General features: G+C 45.0%; 1 protein-coding gene across 1 annotated transcript in view; it reads right to left on the bottom strand.

The window, feature by feature from the left end:
* Positions 1-20,121, bottom strand: part of BABAM2 (BRISC and BRCA1 A complex member 2) — a 341,856-nt gene that overhangs the window by 11,290 nt on the left and 310,445 nt on the right. Inside the window, 1 exon segment of the mRNA XM_030557316.1 lies at positions 13,798-13,830. Coding sequence (XP_030413176.1) covers positions 13,798-13,830 — 33 coding nt within the window.

The following is a 20,121-nucleotide window of genomic DNA, read 5'->3' as shown; positions in this document are numbered from 1 at the left end:
AAACAACACTGCTTCCGTAAAAGGTGTTTAAACTTCACAGAGATGACCTTGGGAGCCCAGCCTCCCTCTTTGTTATTGTCAGCTGAATGGCTGTGTAGAATTAGAAAGTGGCCAAGAGGAACTAAGGAGGACTTTCTGCATAAAGTTATGATGCACTCTGCTGCCGAGAAACAGGAATTGAAGGAGGGGACAGCGAGAAGAGGGACTGAACGGAGAATGCGGCACGCCAGAATGAAGTCACGGAGCGACTTTTAAATGTTATGGAGTGCCAAGCAGACACGATCCAGGCAATACTAGCACTGCAAACTGAGCAGCTCCGCACCCGCCCTCCCTTGCAGCCGCTGTCGCAATACTATTTCCCACGCTTCCCCCAGGCACCGCCAACACACTCTTATCAACCTCCTGGCTCCAGTCTGTGCCTGCTGCATTCCAGTCCCACTCCGTTAAAGTCCAGCACTGCGGACTCCCAGTACCCACTGCATTCAACACCCGTCCCTCTGCAGTTTGACCCTGATGAAGTACAATAGCTGCTGCATTGTACTCCAAAGGAGAATGCTGGATATGATCCCTGGATATACACAAATCTTTAGTCATCCTGGTACTCCACCTCCTCCTGGGACCTACTGATGTTTTTTTTTGTTTGACTCTCTCTTCCGGTTGTTGTTTTTTAATAAAAGAATTGTGTTGGTTTGAAAGCCATCTTTATTCTATTAATTAAAGCAAACAGAGCCCTGCAAAGCAACAGACAATTATGTTAAATCTTCATATTGCATCACCTGCACCAATCACAATCACCTCCTAACATTACAAGCACTGCACTCCTGAGCATAGCAACAAATATTAGTGGCTTTCAGCTTCAAATTGCTGCCTCAAGGCATCCCTGATCCTTATGGCCCCGTGCTGTGCCCCTCTAATAGCCCTGGTCTCTGGCTGTTCAAACTCAGCCTTCAGGTGCTGTGCCTCTGCGGTTCAGCCCCGAATGAAGCTTTCACCCTTCTCTTCACAAATATTATGGAGTGTGAGGCACGCGGCTATAAGCATAGGAATATTGTCATTGGCCAGGTCCAGCTTCCCATAGAGGCAGCGCCAGCGGGCCTTTAAATGGCCAAAAGCACACTTAACAGTCATTCTGCACTTGCTCAGCCTGTTGTTGAACTGCTCCTTGCTGCTGTCAAGTTGCCCCCTGTATGCCATGGCATTAAGGGGCAGGCAGGGTCCCCCAAGATCACAATGGACATTTTGACTTCCCCTACGGTGATCTTCTCTTCCAGGAAGAAAGTCCCTGCTTGCAGCTTCCTGAACAGGCCAATGTTCCAAAAGATGCATGCGTCATGCACCTTTCCAGACCAGCCTGCCTTAATGTCTGTGAAATGCCCATGGTGATCCACAAGCGCCTGGAGAACCACTGAGAAATACCCTTTCAGATTAATGTACTTGGTGGTTAGGTGGTCTGCTGCCAGAATTGTAATATGCGTGCCATCTATCATCCCTCCACAGTTAGGGAAGCCCATTTGTGCAAAACCATCCACAATGTCATGCATGTTTTTCAGAGTCACGGTCTTTCGGAGCAGGATGTGATTAATGGCCCTGCACACTTCCATCCACACGAGTCCAATGGTCGACTTTCCCACTCCAAACTGGTTAGTGACCGATTGGTAGCAGTCTGGAGTAGCCAGCTTCCACAGTGCAATCATCACATGCTTTTCCGATGGCAGGGCAGCTCTCATTCTCATGTTCTCCGAGGGCTTCAGGGCTAGGGCAAGCTCATCACAGAGTGCCATGAATGTGGCTTTCCTCATCCCAAAGTTCTTCAGCCACTGCTTGTCATCCCAGATGTTCACCATGATGTGATCCCACCAGTCAGTGCTTATTTCCCGAACCCAAAAGCGGCGTTCCACTGTCGTCAGGACCTCCGTGAATGCCACAAGCAATCGTGTGTCATAGTTACTATGTGTTGTGAGATCAGTGCTGAGCTCTACTGCTACTTGTGACGTGTTAATGAGAGCGAGAAGCATACTGGTCAACAGCTTGGGATCCATTCCTGCAGCCCGAAGAGGCAGGGTGCGCAGTACACAAAATATTGAAAGATGGCGCCAAAAGCGGACGGAAGCATAGGGATTGCTGGGATGCAATGAAATGCATCACAGGACACTGAGACAGGACCCAGGATGCCCTGTGACCCTTCTGTCTTCCCACTACTGTTAGTGGCAAAAGAGGAAAAAATGCTCTGTGGGAAGCTGCCCAGAGCGCACTGCTGCAACTGTGAACACGCTATTGTGCAGGCAGCTGACAGTGTGAACACACAAGAGCTGTTTCCCTTCAGCGTTCTCTGAGCGGCACTGTAACTGCTGGCGCTGTAAATGCCAGTGTAGACATGTCCTGAGTCAGGGCCGGCTTTAGGCTGATTCGCCTGATTCCTGGGAATCGGGCCCCGCACCTAAGAGGGCCCCGCGTTTTAGGCGCCTTTTAAATTTTTTTACTTACTCTGGCTGCAGTCTGCTCCGGGATCTTCCATGGCCCCACTCCCCTGACCAAAGCGCTGGTGGGAGCGCGGCTGCCCCGCAGCCCCGCTCTCTCAGCTGGAACTCTGACCAGAGCGCCGCAGCCCCACGGCCCCGCTCTCGTGGCTGGAGCTCTGGCCAGAGCGCGACAAGCCCCACGGCCCCGCTCTCCTGGCTGGAGCTCTGGCCGGAGTGTGACAAGCCCCGCGGCCCCGCTCTCCTGGCTGGAGCTCTGGCCGGAGCGCGACAAGCCCCGCGGCCCCGGCTGGAGCTCTGGCCGGAGCGCGACAAGCTCCGCGGCCCCGGCTGGAACTCTGGCCGGAGTGCAACAAGCCCTGTGGCCCCAGCTGGAGCTCTGGCCGGAGCGCCGCAAGCCCTGCGGCCCCGCTCTCCTGGCTGGAGCTCCGGCTGGAGCATGGCAAGCCCTGTGCCCCCGGCTGGAGCTCCGGGCCCTTTAAATAGCCCCCAGAGCCCTGGGGTAGCAGGGGGCTCTGGGGGCTATTTAAAGGGTCAGGGCTCCAGCTGCCTCTGTCACCCCGGTCCTTTAAATAGTCGCCGGAGCCCCGCCGCCCCCATGCATTCCCCAGGGCTCCCATGGCTATTTAAAAGGTCTGGGGCGGGGTAGAAGCAGGGGAGTCTTGGGCCCTTTAAATAGCCTCCAGAGCCCTGGGATAGCGGGAGGCTTGGGGGCTTTTTAAAGGGCCGGGGCTCCAGCTGCCTCTGCTGCACCCCTTGCCCTGTCCGCCCCAGCCCGCCCCCCGCTGCCTGCAGCCAGCTCCGCACCCCCTGCCCACAGCCAGTCCCTACAAACCCCCCTGCCCTGTCTCCAGCCAACCCCTGCCACACACCCCTGCCCACACCAGCCCTGCACTGCCTGCCCTGCCCTGTCTCCAGCCAATCCCTGCTGCACCCCCCTGCATGAAGCCAGCCAGCCCCATACTCCTGTCTCCAGCCGTGCCAACCCCTGCTGCACCCCCCTGTGGCCCTGCCTGAAGCCAGCCTGCCCCACACTCCCCTGTCTCCAGCAAACACCGCACCCCTTGCCCTGCCTGCAGCCAGACCTTACTTCCAGTCAGCCCCTGCTCTGCCTCAAACCAGCCCCATGTCCACTGCTGCCCTGCAGTTCCCAGCCCAGTAACCTGCACACCTGCTTCAATGACGGGGGCAGGAAGCAGCGGGAACCCACACATGTGCACGCCCCCAGGGAGTGGCGGGGACCCACACATGTGAAACAGCAGTCATTAATAACCAATCAACAGCATATATGATGCAATGTACATAATATACAATTTCATTATTTATATAGTTATGGGAAGTAAATAATACATGGAAGAAATGGAAAGCTTTTTTTTACACTTTTTTCTTTTTAAGTCATCCCTGCCAGGGCCCCGCCGAAAGTGTTTGAACTGGGCCCCGCACTTCCTAAAGCCGGCCCTGCCCTGAGTATAAGGGGTTTGCAATTTTCGCTGCTTAGAATGGGTGTTCATCATCATACAGGCAAATGTCTAGCTCTTTGATAAGTGTCTTGCAAGAATCTTTTGTTTTTGTTTCTTGAAATGGTCATTTTCCAAGTTCAAGGTGTAAGTCATTGGGTTTCTATGGCAATTTTTCTTTAGCACTTCAGAAAACAACACACATTCTCTGTATTTAACCAATATGTGTTGATAATAGCGTACACTGAATTGCAAGTGCTATGCTCAAGGACACTACTGAGAGTAAAGCACTTATATTTCCTTGATCTTACTATCCACTAAAACGAAAGTTTCGCTATTGCACATAGTAAATATCTGAGAAAAGGAAGAATCAGACCACTCAGTGTTTGCATGTTCTTCCAGTCATTTAAAATCCTGACAGTGGTGCAAGGTCTCAAGAAGGCTACATATACTAATATATGTCGCAATCCAAGAGGCTTGGAAGCCAGGTGTTGAAAACATACTCACCATTCACTTGCTTTTGTGAAATTTCACCTTAAGTTTAATGTTATTTTAATGCAGTTGCAGTGTTGGATTTTATTGTTTAAATGGTAGCAAATCTGCACTGACACTGTGCTGTGCCATTATGAGGTGGTTTCTACTGACTTGCAATGCTATTGTTTGACCTTTAGATTCCAACAACGAAAATCCTCTCCACAAACTAGAGTTGAAATTGTTTAGCTGTGGTCTTGGCTACACTTGGAGGTGTGCAGTGCTGGGAGTTACAGCTGTCTTCGTATAGCTGTGTAGGGACAGCGCTGCAGTGTGGCCACACTGACAGCTACCAGCGCTGCAGTGTGGCCACATTTGCAGCACTTGCAGCGCTGTTGGGAATGGTGCCTTGTGGGCAGCTATCCCACAGAGCACCTTATCCCATTTTGGTGCCGTGGGTTGTGGGAAGGGGACGGAAGGGTGCGGGTCATTCCGCTTCCTGTCCCAACGCCCCGTGGTGCAACGCTTCACATCCCATCAGTCACTGTTTTTCCATCCACATTTGGCGCCATTGTGGGTCTCCCAAAGGTTTCTGTGCAGCGCGATTTCTGTGGGAAATGGAGCCCGAGCTGCTGAGGACTTTGCTGATGAGTGTTGCCAGCACATCACGTTTGGCAGCTGAGCTATTCCTTCAGCTCCAAAGTGACAGTGAGGAGTCAGACGATGATATCGAGCTGCCTGACATGTGACACTAAATTGCTTGTGGCAGTAAAGGAAATGCTCAGCACCGTGGAACGCCACTTTTGGTCTCAGGAAACAAGCACTGAGTGGTGGGATCACTGGGATGACGAGCAGTGGCTGCAGAACTTTTGGATGAGAAAAGCTACTTTCACGGGACTCTGTGAGGAGCTCGCCCCTATCCTGCAGCGCAAGGACACGAGATTGAGAGTTGCCCTGCCAGTGGAGAAGCGGGTGGCTATTGCAATCTGGAAGCTGGCAACTCTAGACAGCTACCGATCAGTCGGGAACCAGTTTGGAGTGGGAAAGTCGATTGTTGGAATCATGTTGACGCAAGTTTGCAGGGCTATTAATCGCATCCTGCTAAGAAGAACCGTGACTCTGGGGAACGTGCAGGACATTCTGGATGGCTTTGCACAAATGGGTTTCCCTAACTGTGGAGGGGCAATAGATGGGATGCATATTCCTATTCTGGCACCACCTCACCTAGCATCCGAGTACATTAATTGGAAGGGGCATTTCTCTATGGTTCTCCAGGCGCGTGTGGATCACCGTGGGCATTTCATCGACATTTACACAAGCTGGCCTCGAAAGGTGCATGATGCATGCATCTTTCGGAACAGTGGCCTGTTCAGGAAGCTGCAGGCTGCGACTTTTTTCCCAGACCAGAAGATCACAGTAGGGGACATCAAAATGCCCATTGTGATCCTTGGAGACCCCACTTACCCGTTAATGCCTTGGCTCATGAAACCGTATACAGGGAAGCTTGACAGGAGCAAGGACCGGTTCAACTACAGGCTGAGCCGGTGCCGAATGACTGTGGAGTGTGCTTTTGGCCATTTAAAGAGCCGCTGTGGATCTCTTTATGGGAAGCTAGACTTGGGGGAATCCCTGCTAGACTTGGAGCATCCCTGCGGTTATAACCGCATGCTGTATCCTCCATGATATTTGTGAAGGGAAGGGTGAAACATTCAGTCAGGAATGGACCTCCGAGGTTCAATGCCTGGAGGCTGAATTTGCACAGCCAGAGGCAGGGCTACTAGAGAGGCACAGCACAGGGCTTCAAGGATTAGGGATGCCTTGAGGGAGGAATTTGAGGCTGAAAGCCAGCAGTAATGTTTGGTGCCTTGCACGGGAGTGAAGTGCAGTGGTTACAATGATTTACAGTGCTTGTTTTTTCCTTGGGGTACAGTATCTTTCACTTTCTGCAATAACAAAAACTGTTTTAAAAGCCACAAATTCATTTATTGAAAAGAAAGTAAGTAAAAAGGCAGAGGGGGTAGGGCGGTGAACTGTACAGTCAGAGGTTTGACTATGTCCTGCCTGGAGTGCTGTGCAATGACTGCTGCACTTCAGGATGAAAATGCTGCATGGTGATGGGGGTTGAGTGCAGAGGGTAAGGGTCATAGTTCTCAGGGCTGGTAGGTGAACGTACAGGTGTTGGGGGCAGCTGGTGGTAGTAAGAACTTGGATGCTGGAGAAGGGGGTTTTGAGCTGACATTGGGGCACAAGGGAGAGAGCTTTGGGATGGGGGGGCGGGGGGCGGCACGGTAGTGCTCTGCCTGCATGGCTACGAGTGACTGGATACAGTCTGTCTGGCGTGCCGGAGGCTTATCAGCTGCTTCGTGCTTTTCTTCTTAGCCAATTCCTTTCTCCTGCTTTCTCTTTCCCTCCAGTGCTGTATTTTTTCTCTCCAATCCTGCAGCTTCTTACTCTCTTGGCAGACTGATTCATAACTGCTTTCACCATATCTTCTTTGCTTTTTCGTGGCTTTCTCCTCAGGTTTTGTAGCTTTTCAGCAGTCTCTGATACGGCCAGTTGAATAGTAGTAGTAATCAAGGACACTGTTATTAGAAAAAAGACAAAAATTGAAGCATTTAACAGAGAGGCATCATTGTGTATAATTACAGTGAAGGAATTTACAGTCTCATTTTAGCATACTTTCCACATACCAAACACAGCACAGAGAGCCCACAGCAGCGAAGACATGGTGAGTAAGAGGTAATGAGTGCAGGAGTTAATTAATCCTGGAAGCCATCTCGCTGCCGCGGCTCACCTGGGAAGGGGAACTGATTGGTTCAGGGCTGCACTAGGGTTTCTGTGCTTTGGGGAAAGCAGAGAGCTGCGGGGGGACCTGCACTGAACACTATCCCTACATTTTCCACAGGAGTTAATCCTGGAAGATATCTCACTGCTGCGGGTCACTGGGAAGAGCGGGAGGGTCTTCTACAGCAATGCGGATTCTGCCCTGGCCCCTATGCAGCTTGCCTGTGTGCAGCAATGGTCCCCCCCATCCCTCGCAGCACAGTGGCACGGACGTGTTAGCCTGACTGGGACAAGGACCACAGTGTCTCTCCCTATAAACTTGCGCAAGCGCATTGCCTACGCTCTGGCAGAAACTTTTGAAGAGATTACCGAGGCCGATTACCGCGACGTGATAGACCACATCAATGGGCTATTCCACATCTAGGCATGCATGCATGCAGCCATAACCCCCCCTCCTCTCCTGAAACATTTCCATCCTGAAAATACAAGCTGCTTACCGGGAACCTGCTCCTCTGCGTCTTCTTCACCAACAAGTTCCAGCTGCTGTGACTGGCTAGCTTCCTCCTGGCTTGAGAAGAGCTCCTGGCTGCATGCCTCCTGGGACTCTGGGGTGTCTCCCCCCACCCCAGTACCCTCACTTTCGGTTTCCTCCCCCCCTCCACCTCCCTCTCCTCTCCTTGCTCTGAACTGTCCATCGTGGTCCTTGGATTGGCAGTGGGGTCACCCCCAAGTATCGCGTCCAGCTCCTTATAAAAACGGCAGGTCGTGGGGGCAGCACCTGAGCGGCGATTTCCCTCGCGGGCTTTGCAATAGGCACTCCGCAGTTCCTTTACTTTAACCCTGCACTGCACCGCATCCCTGTCATGGCCCCTTTCCATCATGGCCTTTGATATCTGCCCATAGATATCATAATTCCTGAGGCTGGAATGCAGCTCTGATTGCACAGCTTCCTCACCAAAAACACTGATGAGGTCCATCAACTCGCCATTGCTCCGTGCTGGGGCTCGTTTGGAGCCTGGAGGCATGGTCACTGATTGATTGCACTCCACACCTGGCTGAGCAAACAGGAAGGGGATTTTTAAAATTCCTGGGGCATTTAAAGGGCGGGTCACCTGAGGCCAGGGCAGTAGAGTGCGAACTGATGAGCAGAGTGGCTGAACAGGTATTCTGGGATACCTCCTAATACCCTGGAGGCCAATTACAGCGCTTTTGGTGGCCACACTTGATGAGCAGTGCTGCATTACCAGCGCTGCAATCGTTATACCCCAAGCAGACCAGGCGTACAGCCAGCTCTGCAGCCAGAGAGTTGCAGTGCTGGATATGCCTTGCAGGTGTGGACGGTTACTAAGTTGCAGCGCTGTAAACCCACCACTAGCGCTGCAACTCTCCAGTGTAGCCAAGCCCTGTTGTAATTTCTCATTACACAAGGCTTCCCAGGAACTTATGCTGAAAGAGTCCTGCCATTGTGATGCACTTTCTGCTTTCTCGCTCTTTTTTTGTGTGTGTTCCTTTTGCTCTTATAGATAATTGCTTAATAGTTTTCTTGTTACTTGTTGGTGTGTAAGAGCGCTGAGAACTGGTAAAAGGTTTCTGTTTCTCTTCACCACCTTGATGTTCCAAAAATGTCAGATCCTGACCCCAGAACAATCAGGATTCAAACTGTGAGGGAAAAAGCCACAAAGTGCCTTCCTAACCAGCAATTATTATCCTTCCCATATCTGGGACAGGGACTTGATGGTTGTCAGTTGTCATCTTCCTAATTCACTCAAAAAGCGAAGTTGGAGAAAGACAGGCACTTCAAACTTCGCTTGTGCAGGAGTGTTTTGGTGCCAAGTTTTCTGATACTGACAGCCTCAAAGTCATCTATTTGTACTGATATTTTTCATCTATGTCAAGAACTCAGGCTATAGTTGTCCCAGTGTCTTATATTTCAAGAGATTATTTCTGGAGGAAAAAGAAATAATTCTTGATGGGCAAACCATGCTTGCAAAGGCTTTTCCATACCCGCTGTAAACTCAGCCCCCAGAGCAGAGCACTCATCATCGATATGGTAGTCCATCTTGGCACTGGTTTTCAATGGCAAGTGAAAGCCCTCCAATCAAAAATTTGGATACATCTTCTAAAGATACAGATGTTATCACCACCTTGTCCTAGATCCTTAAATGTCTGGATTCATGTTCCTTCTTACTTGGAGGCCGTCTCAGCTAATCCCATTTGGATTTCTACCTGGTGCCAGTTTTGTGGACAAACTTGACCCTTTAGATACTATTTGTCATTTAAGCATTTCAGTTAACTGCTGTTTAAAAATGTATTAGCAGCTAGTGTAAAAGGATTAAAAACCTTTAAAAACATGTTACCCCAAGGACTGACCATGACATTTGAAAAAGTTAAATCCTGTTTACAGGTGTTGAGTGGAGTTTAAAATCATATTACCTCATGTGTTGTTTTTTTTTTTTAAAAACACTTTCCCCTAGATAATGATAGAATCATAGACTTTAAGGTCAGAAGGGATCATTGTGATCCTCTTGTCTGACCTCCTGCACAACACAGGCTAAAGAATCTCACCTACCCACTCCTGTACCAAACCTATGTCTGAACCACTAAAGTCCTCAAATCGTGGTTTAAAGACTTCAAGATGCAGAGAATCTTCCAGCAAGTGACCTGTGCACCACGCTGCAGAGGAAGGTGAAACCCCCTCAGGGCCTCTGCCAATCTGTCCTGGAGGAAAATTCCTTCCCAATTCCAAATATGGCGATCAGCTAAACCTTGAGCATATGGGCAAGACTTTCTAGCCAGACAGCCAGGAAAGAATTCTCTTCAGTAACGCAGATCCCACCCCATCTAATATCCGATCACAAGCCGTTTGGTATATTTACCACTAATAGAGACCAATTAAATTGCCGAAATTAGACTATCCCATCATACTATCCCTTCCATAAACTTATCAAGCTTAGTCTTGAAGCTAGATTTGTCTTTTTCCCCACTACTCCCCTTGGAAGGCTGTTCCAGAACTTCACTCCTCTGATGGTTAGAAACCTTTGTTTAATTTCAAGTCTAAACTTCCTGATGGCCAGTTTATATCCATTTGTTCTTGTGTCCACATTGGTACTGAGCTTAAATAATTCCTCTCCCTCCCTGGCATTTATTCCTCTGATATATTTGTACAATCATAGCTCCCCTCCGCCTTCTTTTGGTTAGACTAAACAAGCCAAGGTCTTTGAGTCTCCTTTCATAAGACAGATTTTCCATTCCTTGGATCATCCTTGTAGCCCTTCTCTGTACCTGTTCCAGTTTGAATTCATCCTTCTTAAACATGGGAGACCAGAACTGCACACAGTATTCTAGATGAGGTCTCACCAGTGCCTTGTATAGTTGTACTAACACTTCCTTATCTCTACTGGAAATAACTCACCTGATGCATCCCAAGACCGCATTAGCTTTTTTCACGGCCAGATCACATTGGCGGCTCATAGTCATCCTGTGATCAACCAATACTCCGAGGTCCTTCCCTTCCTCTGTTACTTCCAACTGATGCGTCCCCAACTTATAACAAAAATTCTTGTTATTAATCCCCAGATGCATGACCTTGCACTTTTCACTATTAAATTTCATCCTATTACTATTACTCCAGTTTACAAGATCATCCAGATCTTCCTGTATGATATTCCAGTCCTTCTCTGTATTGGCAAGATCTTCCAGCTTTGTGTCATCTGCAAATTTTATTAGCACATTCCCAATTTTTGTGCCAAGGTCAACAATAAAAAGATTAAATAAGATTGGCCCCCAAACTGATACCTGAAGAACTCCACTAGTAACCTCCCTCCAGCCTGACAGTTCACCTTTCAGTATGACTCGCTGCAGTCTTCCCTTTAACCAGTTCCTTATCCACCTTTCAATTTTCATATTGATCCTCATCTTTTCCAATTTAACTAATAAGTCCCCATGTGGAACCGTATCAAATGCCTTACTGAAATCAAGGTAAATTAGATCCACCGCGTTTCCTTTGTCTAAAAAATCTGTTACCTTCTCAAAGGAGGAGATCAGGTTGGTTTGGCATGATTTACCTTTTGTAAAAGCATGTTGTAATTTGTTCCAATTACCATTGACTTCAATGTCCTTAACTACTTTCTCCTTCAAAATTTTTTCCAAGACCTTGCATACTACAGATGTCAGACTAACAGGCCTGTAGTTGCCTGGATCACCTTTTTTCCCTTTCTTAAAGATAGGAACTATGATATCAATTCTCCAGTCATAGGGCACAACCCCTGAGTTTACAGATTCATAAAAAATTCTTGCTAATGGGCTTGCAATTTCATGTGCCAGTTCCTTTAACAGTCTTTGATGAAGATTATCTGGGCCCCCTGATTTAGTCCCATTAAGGGGGGAGGAATAGCTCAGTGGTTTGAGCATTGGCCTGCTAAACCCAGGGTTGTGAGTTCAATCCTTGAGGGGGCCACTTAGGCATCTGGGGCAAAATCTTGGTCCTGCTAGTGAAGGCAGGAGGCTGGACTCCATGACCTTTCAGGGTTCCTTCCAATTCTATGACATAGGTATATCGCTATATATTTTATAAGCTGTTCGAATTTGGCTTCTACCTCAGAGGTGGTAATATCTACCTCTATATCCTTATTCCCATTTGTCACCCTACCATTATCCCTAAGCTCCCCATTAGCCTCATTAAAGACTGAGGCAAAGTATTTGTTTAGATATTGGACCATGCCTAGATTATCCTTAACCTCCACTCCATCCTCAGTGTTTAGTGGTCCCACTTCTTTCTTTGTTTTCTTCTTATTTATATGGCTTATAGAACATTTTTCTATTGGGTTGAATTCCCTTTGCAAGGTCCAACTCTACATGGCTTTTGGCCTTTCTCACTTTATCCCTACATGTTCTGACCTCAATAAAGTAGCTTTCCTTGTTGATCACTCCCATCTTCCACTCCCTGTAGGCTTTCTGCTTTTTCTTAATCACCTCTCTGAGATGCTTGCTCATCCAGCTTGGTCTACAACTCCTGCCTATGAATTTTTTCCCCTTTCTTGGGATGCAGGCTTCTCATAGTTTCTGCAACTTTGACGGATTAATTCCAGGCCTCCTCCACCTTTAGATCCTGAAGTTCTTCAGTCCAATCCACTTCCCTAACTAAGTTCCTTAATTCTTTAAAGTTAGCCCTTTTGAAATAAAAAACCCTAGTCACAGATCTATTTTTGTTCATCCTTCGATTTAGTTTAAACTGAATTAGCTCATGATAAGACCTAACAGAGAAAGGTGGGTTATCTGCCAGTAACTGAGGTGTTCCTGTTGCAAATCCTATTTAAACCTGCTGTATCTGACTGGAGGGTGTTTTCCCCTCTAACAATGGGGATCCCTGGAAAGTGAGGGAGCTCTGTGTCATCTTCTCATGGCTCATGCTAAAGAAATGTGGCACCCATGGGCTCTGGCAATCCCCAACTGCCTGAATAGCCCCTTGGGGTTACAAGGTAATGCCCTCTAAGGTAGCATTGAGGCTGCTGCAAATTATGCTGAGGACTTGGCCCAGGACTACACACTCCCCGCCCCACTCCCAGCTGCAGCTAGTGATTATTGGATGCATCTGAGAATCAGAGCCACAAAAACTAAATCACACCTTCATAGACATTACCTCCGAATTTGCTCTGATTCCTTCAGAGAACACTATTTGCTTATAAATAACTTCACTCTAGCTGAAATTTTCATGTGCCAAATGATGAAAATCAGTTTGCACCTCTCCATCCCAAATGAACTGCTGTTGCAAAACACCCACAAGTTGCTCTAGATCTGTGGAAGCTGTAAAGGAAGTTCTACAGGAAAGACACTAAGGACTTTATTCTCAGTACTTCGATGTAATGTAGAAGACATAGTCGGTGACTCAATGTAAATGCTGATTGTGTTCTCTCCTTTCCCCACTATGCTGTTCACAGCAACAGATGGGATGAATCTACCCAAAGCAGAACTTAATATATTTAAGAAATTATTCAGGCAAAGTTTATTTTTACACAAAGCCTATACTAGTAACAGTACCAAAGTTAGTTAGATCTTGAGTTATGTGCTCTGGAAGTGGTGGGAAAGTATAAACTACACCTCAGCAAATTTAACGTGAACACTGCATTAATGGAATTTCTGCACTCTCTCCTATTCATGTTATTATAATACCCCATCCCCATGGTATCTAAGAACCTTGGTATACATATCCATACTTGGCAACAGGCATTCAGGCCAGAAATTCTCCTTTTTTCTGATCCTTAACAAAATATCCCAGTTACTGGGGAGAGTGGAAACAATTCAAATCAGAGAAGATTATTTCATAAATTAGCTGGGAGAGCCACACTCCACCCTCTTCCGAGTAAATTAGGTGAAAGCGAGATCTAAGCAGACCATAGATCAGGGCAGAATAGAGCCCTGAAGCTTACAAGTGTTTTTCATCTATTCCTCCCAAACTAGAATTATTATGCTGCCGCTTCTTAATAAAGTCATAATATATCAGTAGTTTCAACAGCATGGCCATGTTAGAATTAAAAGAGAGGATCTCCAAATCCTATTAAAGTAATCTGACTATTCGCTTTTTGAAGTGCAAAGTGGTGATTATAGGATACCTTTGTATTTTTCTGTTCCTGCTGCAACTTGTTCTGAAACAAAGAAAACTTGTTTTGAAAATGCTTGACACTCACAACAATCTGTTCTTGGGCACTTGACAAGAGGGATTGTCCTTTCCTGACCACACCAGCGCTGTCTCTTTCTGTGCAACTCCCTGTAACTAATCCTTAGAAGTGTAAAAGGTACACATCATAACCCAAAGATAGGAGTGGCCATTTTTCCATAACAGGACAAAGCCAAAGAGACAAATGTTAATGATTCTTTCACGTCTATTGTTTCTTAAACTCCATTTCAGTAACTTTCAGGCCCTATCAAATTCAACTTAATTAATATGAATTAGCTATGTGAATTTATAATTGTAAATGGTTACACTTATTCCTATAGTGGATTTGTATTTAGGTCACATTTTGCAACAGCATTCGCTAGAGCAGTAACCTGTGATTATACTCTTCCTTATGTATCCGTAAGATCTACAAAGAACAGTTTTGCATTTAACAATGATGTAATACAAAAAGTTCACCAAGGTGCTAAGGTCATAAGAGAAATGCAACACATACTGAATGGCAGATATGAACATCCATTTAATATACAAGTGTGACATTATACCAGCTTTTTAGCTAAGGTTAATATTTTCATTTTAAACTCAGACTTGGGACATTAAACATCTCTGCTATTTTTACACAAAACGAATTGAAACTTAATAGACTAAGTTCATATACTTGATATAATAATTATTGTTAAAATATTTCATTTGCTAATTCATATTTTGAGTTATATTTTATTTATTGATGTGTATTTCTATAGTGCTCACCACAATAGTACTGAAGTACCTCACAAGGTTAAGGATACATTAGCACCTGCATGGTAGAACTGTCATCTCTATCTCTGCCTTTTTAACTGTTTTTTTACAACAATAGGAGCTAGCGGAGGGTCTCATGAGACAACTATTTGGGGAAAATGATAGTTTAAGCAGATGTATCATGGACTACACTCTAAAGGTGATAGCCAAGATGTTCAAAAGTGATTAGTGATTTGGGGTGGCTTAACTTTGGGGTGCTAACTTACGATACTTTAAATGAACCCAATTTGCAAAGGGTGGGTGCTCTGGAGTTCATGAAAGCCAAGTCCTGTAAGGCATTAAGTTGAGCACCCAAAAGTTGAGGTAAATTATTTGGGTTCAGTAGCATCACAACCTAGAATTCTTCGAAAGCAGCAAAGAGTCCTGTGGCACCTTATAGACTAACAGACGTTTTGGAGTATGAGCTTTTGTGGGTGAATACCCACTTCGTCAGACACATGCATTGATGAAGTGGGTATTCACCCACAAAAGCTCATGCTCCAAAACATCTGTTAGTCTATAAGGTGCCACAGGATTCTTTGCTGCTTTTACAGATCCAGACTAACACGGCTACCCCTCTGATACTAGAATTCTTCGAATATTCTTTTATCAGTTCAAATATATATATGCATCCTTTTTAGTATGTATGACTGAATCCACACTAAGCTGTTAGATAGTATTCACCTTGGGACATGGATTATATCTTCCTCATTGCATATGCTCATCCATAGAAGACTTTTTGCTGTTACATAAGCAAGATGCTTGATCCCCATGCTTGGATCTGTTTTATGGAACCACCACCGAGAAGCAGAATAAAGTAATCAAACTGTCCATGTGACAGCATGAAGACTTAGTTACTACTAATTAAACTAGATAGATACACAAACATACAGTGGGGTCCTAGTGTATAATAAAATTATGTGGCTGTGCAGATGGCTGAAAATTTTATATTTTTTCCAAGCTGCCAAACAAATCCACCAAAATAATGCCTCCTTCTGTTCCTGAGCATCCCTGCCTGCCATTTTTCCTTTCTGTCTTCTTCATCTCAATCTGTTTCTTTTGTTCTGTGAGTTCCCTACAAAGAAGGGTTCGATACACTTCTGCTTTCATGTTGCTCCCCTTAAAGGGATAAGATGGGAGGCACCAAGGACACAGAGCAGTTTCTATCCTTAGCTCCATGAAAGAGGAGATTGTGTGGCCAACTGGAGCAGTAGGGTGAATCAAAGCACACAGTAGCAGAAGAAGACACAGACTTTGTGGGTTCATAGGAAGGTTTGCAGGAGGCAGTAGCCACCATACAAAACTGCTTGAGCTGCTTGCACCTCCATTCCACAGCCCTGCATGACACAAAACTGTCTCCAAACAATAACAATAGAAACTATGAGCTTCCTCCTCTCCATCACCACAGAAAAGTGTGAACTTCTGAAGCTAATCCCCATAAATCTATGAGGTGCGAACTCTAAACTCTATTCACCTCAAGGAAATGTTGACTTCTGAATTTAACTAGGACCCCTTCACTCCTTCAAAACTTTTGGTTAGAGTCTATATACAATTTCTAATTTACTTCACATCCATGGTAGGAGAAAAAATTGTCACTGAACATGTCTTTTAAGGGTTAGCCCATTGTAGAAATGCCAGGTGGCACTGTTCTGCTACAAAGGAAGCAATAATAGACATTATATTTTCATTTTGTTGTGCATTGGTAGAAATATTTCAGTAAAATTGCAGGTTATTTAATGATTTTTTAAAATCAATTCACATTGTCACAGAATTCAGTGTAGCCCAGCCACATCAATTATGAGGGTATTACTAATATACCACATAGTACAAAAAGCCTAGTCCATCTGTCTATCTGAAATAACAAATAAAAAGTAAGTACAATAAACTAACTATGTTGAAGGCAAAATGGGTGCAAAGGAAAAGGAGCATGAGGGTTCTGGATTTCCTTGAAAGAGAGGTCAAGGAATTAGTTTGGAGGCAAGGTTTCATCTCCTTATATAATCTTCCACAACATGTTCAACTCTGAGAGGGAACAAACACATGGCCACTGCTTCCAGAGAATTCTGACCTTGGTCCCAAGAGCATGGATCTCTACTGATAATGCAGAAGAATCTAATTGCTGTTGAAATCTAAATATACATTAAAGTACCTTTTAGACAGCTATCAAAAATGGATTAAGAGAACTCTAACAAAAAAAGTGACGTTCCTGAATCATTTATAAATACTATAGCTTAAAATCAAGAGTCTCTGAGGGTCTATTCTTTTATCAACATTTGTGAACTTACATTTGTGAATTTATATTGCATTAAAACTCATGTGAGCAACATGTATGAGCCCCATTAAACATCAACTGGCTTATCGATGCCTTCTGCCTCATTATTCGAAACAGATAAGTATTTCACTTCCTTCGCCTTCTCCCCATGGTATATAAATAGACTTTGTTTACTCAGATGAAGGCTTGTGGTCTTAGATCATAGCAGTTTTACTTCTGCTTTCTTAACTTCCATTTTCCCCAGGGGATTAGTCGGTGCTTAGGGTCCCAACTGTCTGTGAAGATAGGAGTCACTAGATTTTCTCTGCCACTGTGTGAATGCTCAGCTTCTTTGCTGGTGGATCATATGGAAGATATTCCAGAGTCATCATGGAAGTGTTTTATTTTAATGTAATCTCTCTAAATAAATGCAATACTAATTTAGTGAAAATTCCTAATTGCGTGATCCACACTGTGACAGGCTCACTCTATCTTCCCATTTGCTTGAGGGCCTTAACCACAGCTTTCCAGTAAACTCATTTGTAAAGATTATCCTCCTTAAAAAGGACATGGTTGATGCATATTTATTATTACTATTGTTTACTTCTGTAGTGCAGCAAGTGCAGACAGTAAATAAACTGAGCCATACTAGTAAATCCCAAACCTGAGGAGCTTCAAGTTTAAAGTTTAAAGTGGTTACAAAACAAAAACAGCAGAAACACAGAACAGTGCATGGCAATTATAGCTGTAATGCTTTAATGAACAGGTGTGATTTTTGTAGGAGAAGGAAAGAGCTAGACAGGATGTTACTGAGATGCTGTTCCAAGCATAAAAGGCAGTAAGAAAAATGTGTGAAGTAAGGAGTGGGGGAGGTGTGGGTAGAAAGGATGGAGGAAGACGGGATGTAGGAAGATTAGGACAAAGATGTAATCAGAGCCAGAGTTAGATAGCTTTGCAAATGAGGGGTTTGAAAGGACTGCAAGAGAAAAGAGGAAGCCTGTACAGAGATTCAAGACAGGTAATTACAGTGGCTCTAACAAAATTTAATTACTTCAGGTACTGAAAAAAAAGTTCAGCCCCTCAAAACAGAAAGGCTAAATAGCAATGCAACAGCAACTAATCATGGGGGAAATCAGCCAACCAACAACCCTTGAAGGTGGGTTTGCTTCAGTGTAGATGTGCATCGTCAAACCATTCCCTTTACTCTGCTAGTTTGGCTCCATTCTGATAAGCATAGGCAGGTTACTGAATTATACAGGAATTCTGCTTGGACATTCACAAGAACAGAGCAAGTAGTCAGAGGGAAAAAGGATGAGATGAGATCCATGAAGAGTCACAGAAATGTAGGGGTGAAAGAGACCTTGAGAGGTCCTCAAGTTCAGCCCCCTGCTCTGAGGCAGGACCTAGTAAACCTAGCCCATCCCTGACAGGTATTTTTATCCAACCTGTTCTTAAAAACCTCCAATGACCGGGAATCTACAGCCTCTCTTGGAAGCCTATTCTAGAGCTTAACTACCTTTAGGGCTGGTCTACACTACAGGGGAAATCGATCTTAGATAAGCAACTTCAGCTACGTGAATAACGTAGCTGAAGTCAAAGTATCTAAGATCGAATTACTCACCGTCCTCATGACGCGGGATCGATGTCTGCGGCTTCCCCTGTCGATTCCGCAACTCCGTTCGGGGTGGTGGAGTTATGGAATTGATATAAGCGCGTTTGGGGATCGATATATCGTGTCTAGATGAAACGCGATATATCGATCCCCGAGCTATCGATTGCTACCCGCCGATACGGCGGGTAGTGAAGACGTACCCTTAGGAAGATTTTCCTAATATATAAACTAAATCTCCCTTGCTGCAGAGTAATCTCATTACTTCTTGCCCTACTTTCAGCGACATGGAGAACAACTGATCTCTGTTCTCTTTACAACAGTCTTTAATATATTTGAAGACTGTTACCAGGCCCCCTTTCAGTTTTCTTTTCTCAAGACTAAAAAGGCCCAGGTTTTTTTAAAACTCTTTCCTCATAGATCAACTTGTCTAAACCTTTTATCATTTTTGTTGCTTTCCTCTGGACTCTCTCCAATTTATCCACATCTTTCCAAAAGTATGGTGCCCAGAACTGGACACAGTACTCCAGCTGAGGCCTCACCAGTGCTGAGTAGGGAAGGACAATTACTTCTCATGTCTCACATACAACACTCTTGTTAATACACCCAGAAATGATATCGGCCATTTCACAACTACATCATGTCACTGACTCATATTCAATATATGATACACTATAATCCCTGGATCTTTTTCAGCAGTACTACTACCTAGCCAACTATTCCCCATTTTGTAGTTATGCGTTTTATTTTACCTTCCTAAGTACTCTGAATTTGTCTTTATTGAATTTCATTTTGTTAATTTCAGACCAATTCTATAGTTGTTTTGAATTCTATTCTCTCGTCCTATGTGCTTGAAACCTTCCCCATCTTGATGTCATCTGCAAATTTTATAAGCATACTCTCCACTCCATTATCCAGATCATTAATGAAAATACTGATTAGAACTGGAATCAGGACTGGCCCCTGTGGGACTCCTCTAGATACACCCTTTCAGTTTGATAACAAACTGCTGATACCTGTTCTTTGAATATAGTCTTTCAACTAGTTGTATAACCCTCTTATAGTAATTTCATTTAGACCACATTTCCCTAGTTTGCTTATGAGGCTGTCATGTGGGATTGTATCAAAAGCATTACTAAAATCAAAGCATATCATATCTAATGCTTCCTGCCTATCCACTAGGCCAGTTACCCTGTTAAAGAAGGGAATGAGGCTGGTTTGGCATGATTTGTTCTTGATAAATCCAGGTTGTCTATTCTTTATAACCCTATTATCCTCTAAGTGCTTACAAACTGATTTTTTAATCATGTGTTCCACAATCTTTCCAGGTATCTAAGTTTGGCTGATTGGTCTATAAGTCCTCTTTGTCCCCTCTCTTAAAGACAGTTCCTATGTCTGCCCTTCTCTAATCCTCTGGGACCCCACCCATCCTCCCTGAGTTCTCAAAGGTAACTGCTAATGGTTCTGAGATTGCTTCTTCTGGTTCCTTAAGCACCCGAATGGATGAATTTCATCAAGCCCTGACAACTTGAATATATTCAACTTATCTAATTATTCTTTCACCTGCTTTTTTCCTGTTTTGGTTTGTGTTCCTTCCCTCTTGTTATTATTAAGTGTGCTGACCA

This window comes from Gopherus evgoodei, chromosome 3 (assembly GCF_007399415.2).
Source record: "Gopherus evgoodei ecotype Sinaloan lineage chromosome 3, rGopEvg1_v1.p, whole genome shotgun sequence".
In the NCBI taxonomy this organism is placed as follows: domain Eukaryota; kingdom Metazoa; phylum Chordata; order Testudines; family Testudinidae; genus Gopherus; species Gopherus evgoodei.
The sequence above is the reverse complement of the archived record's forward strand: the minus strand, read 5'-3'. Positions and strand labels throughout refer to the sequence as shown.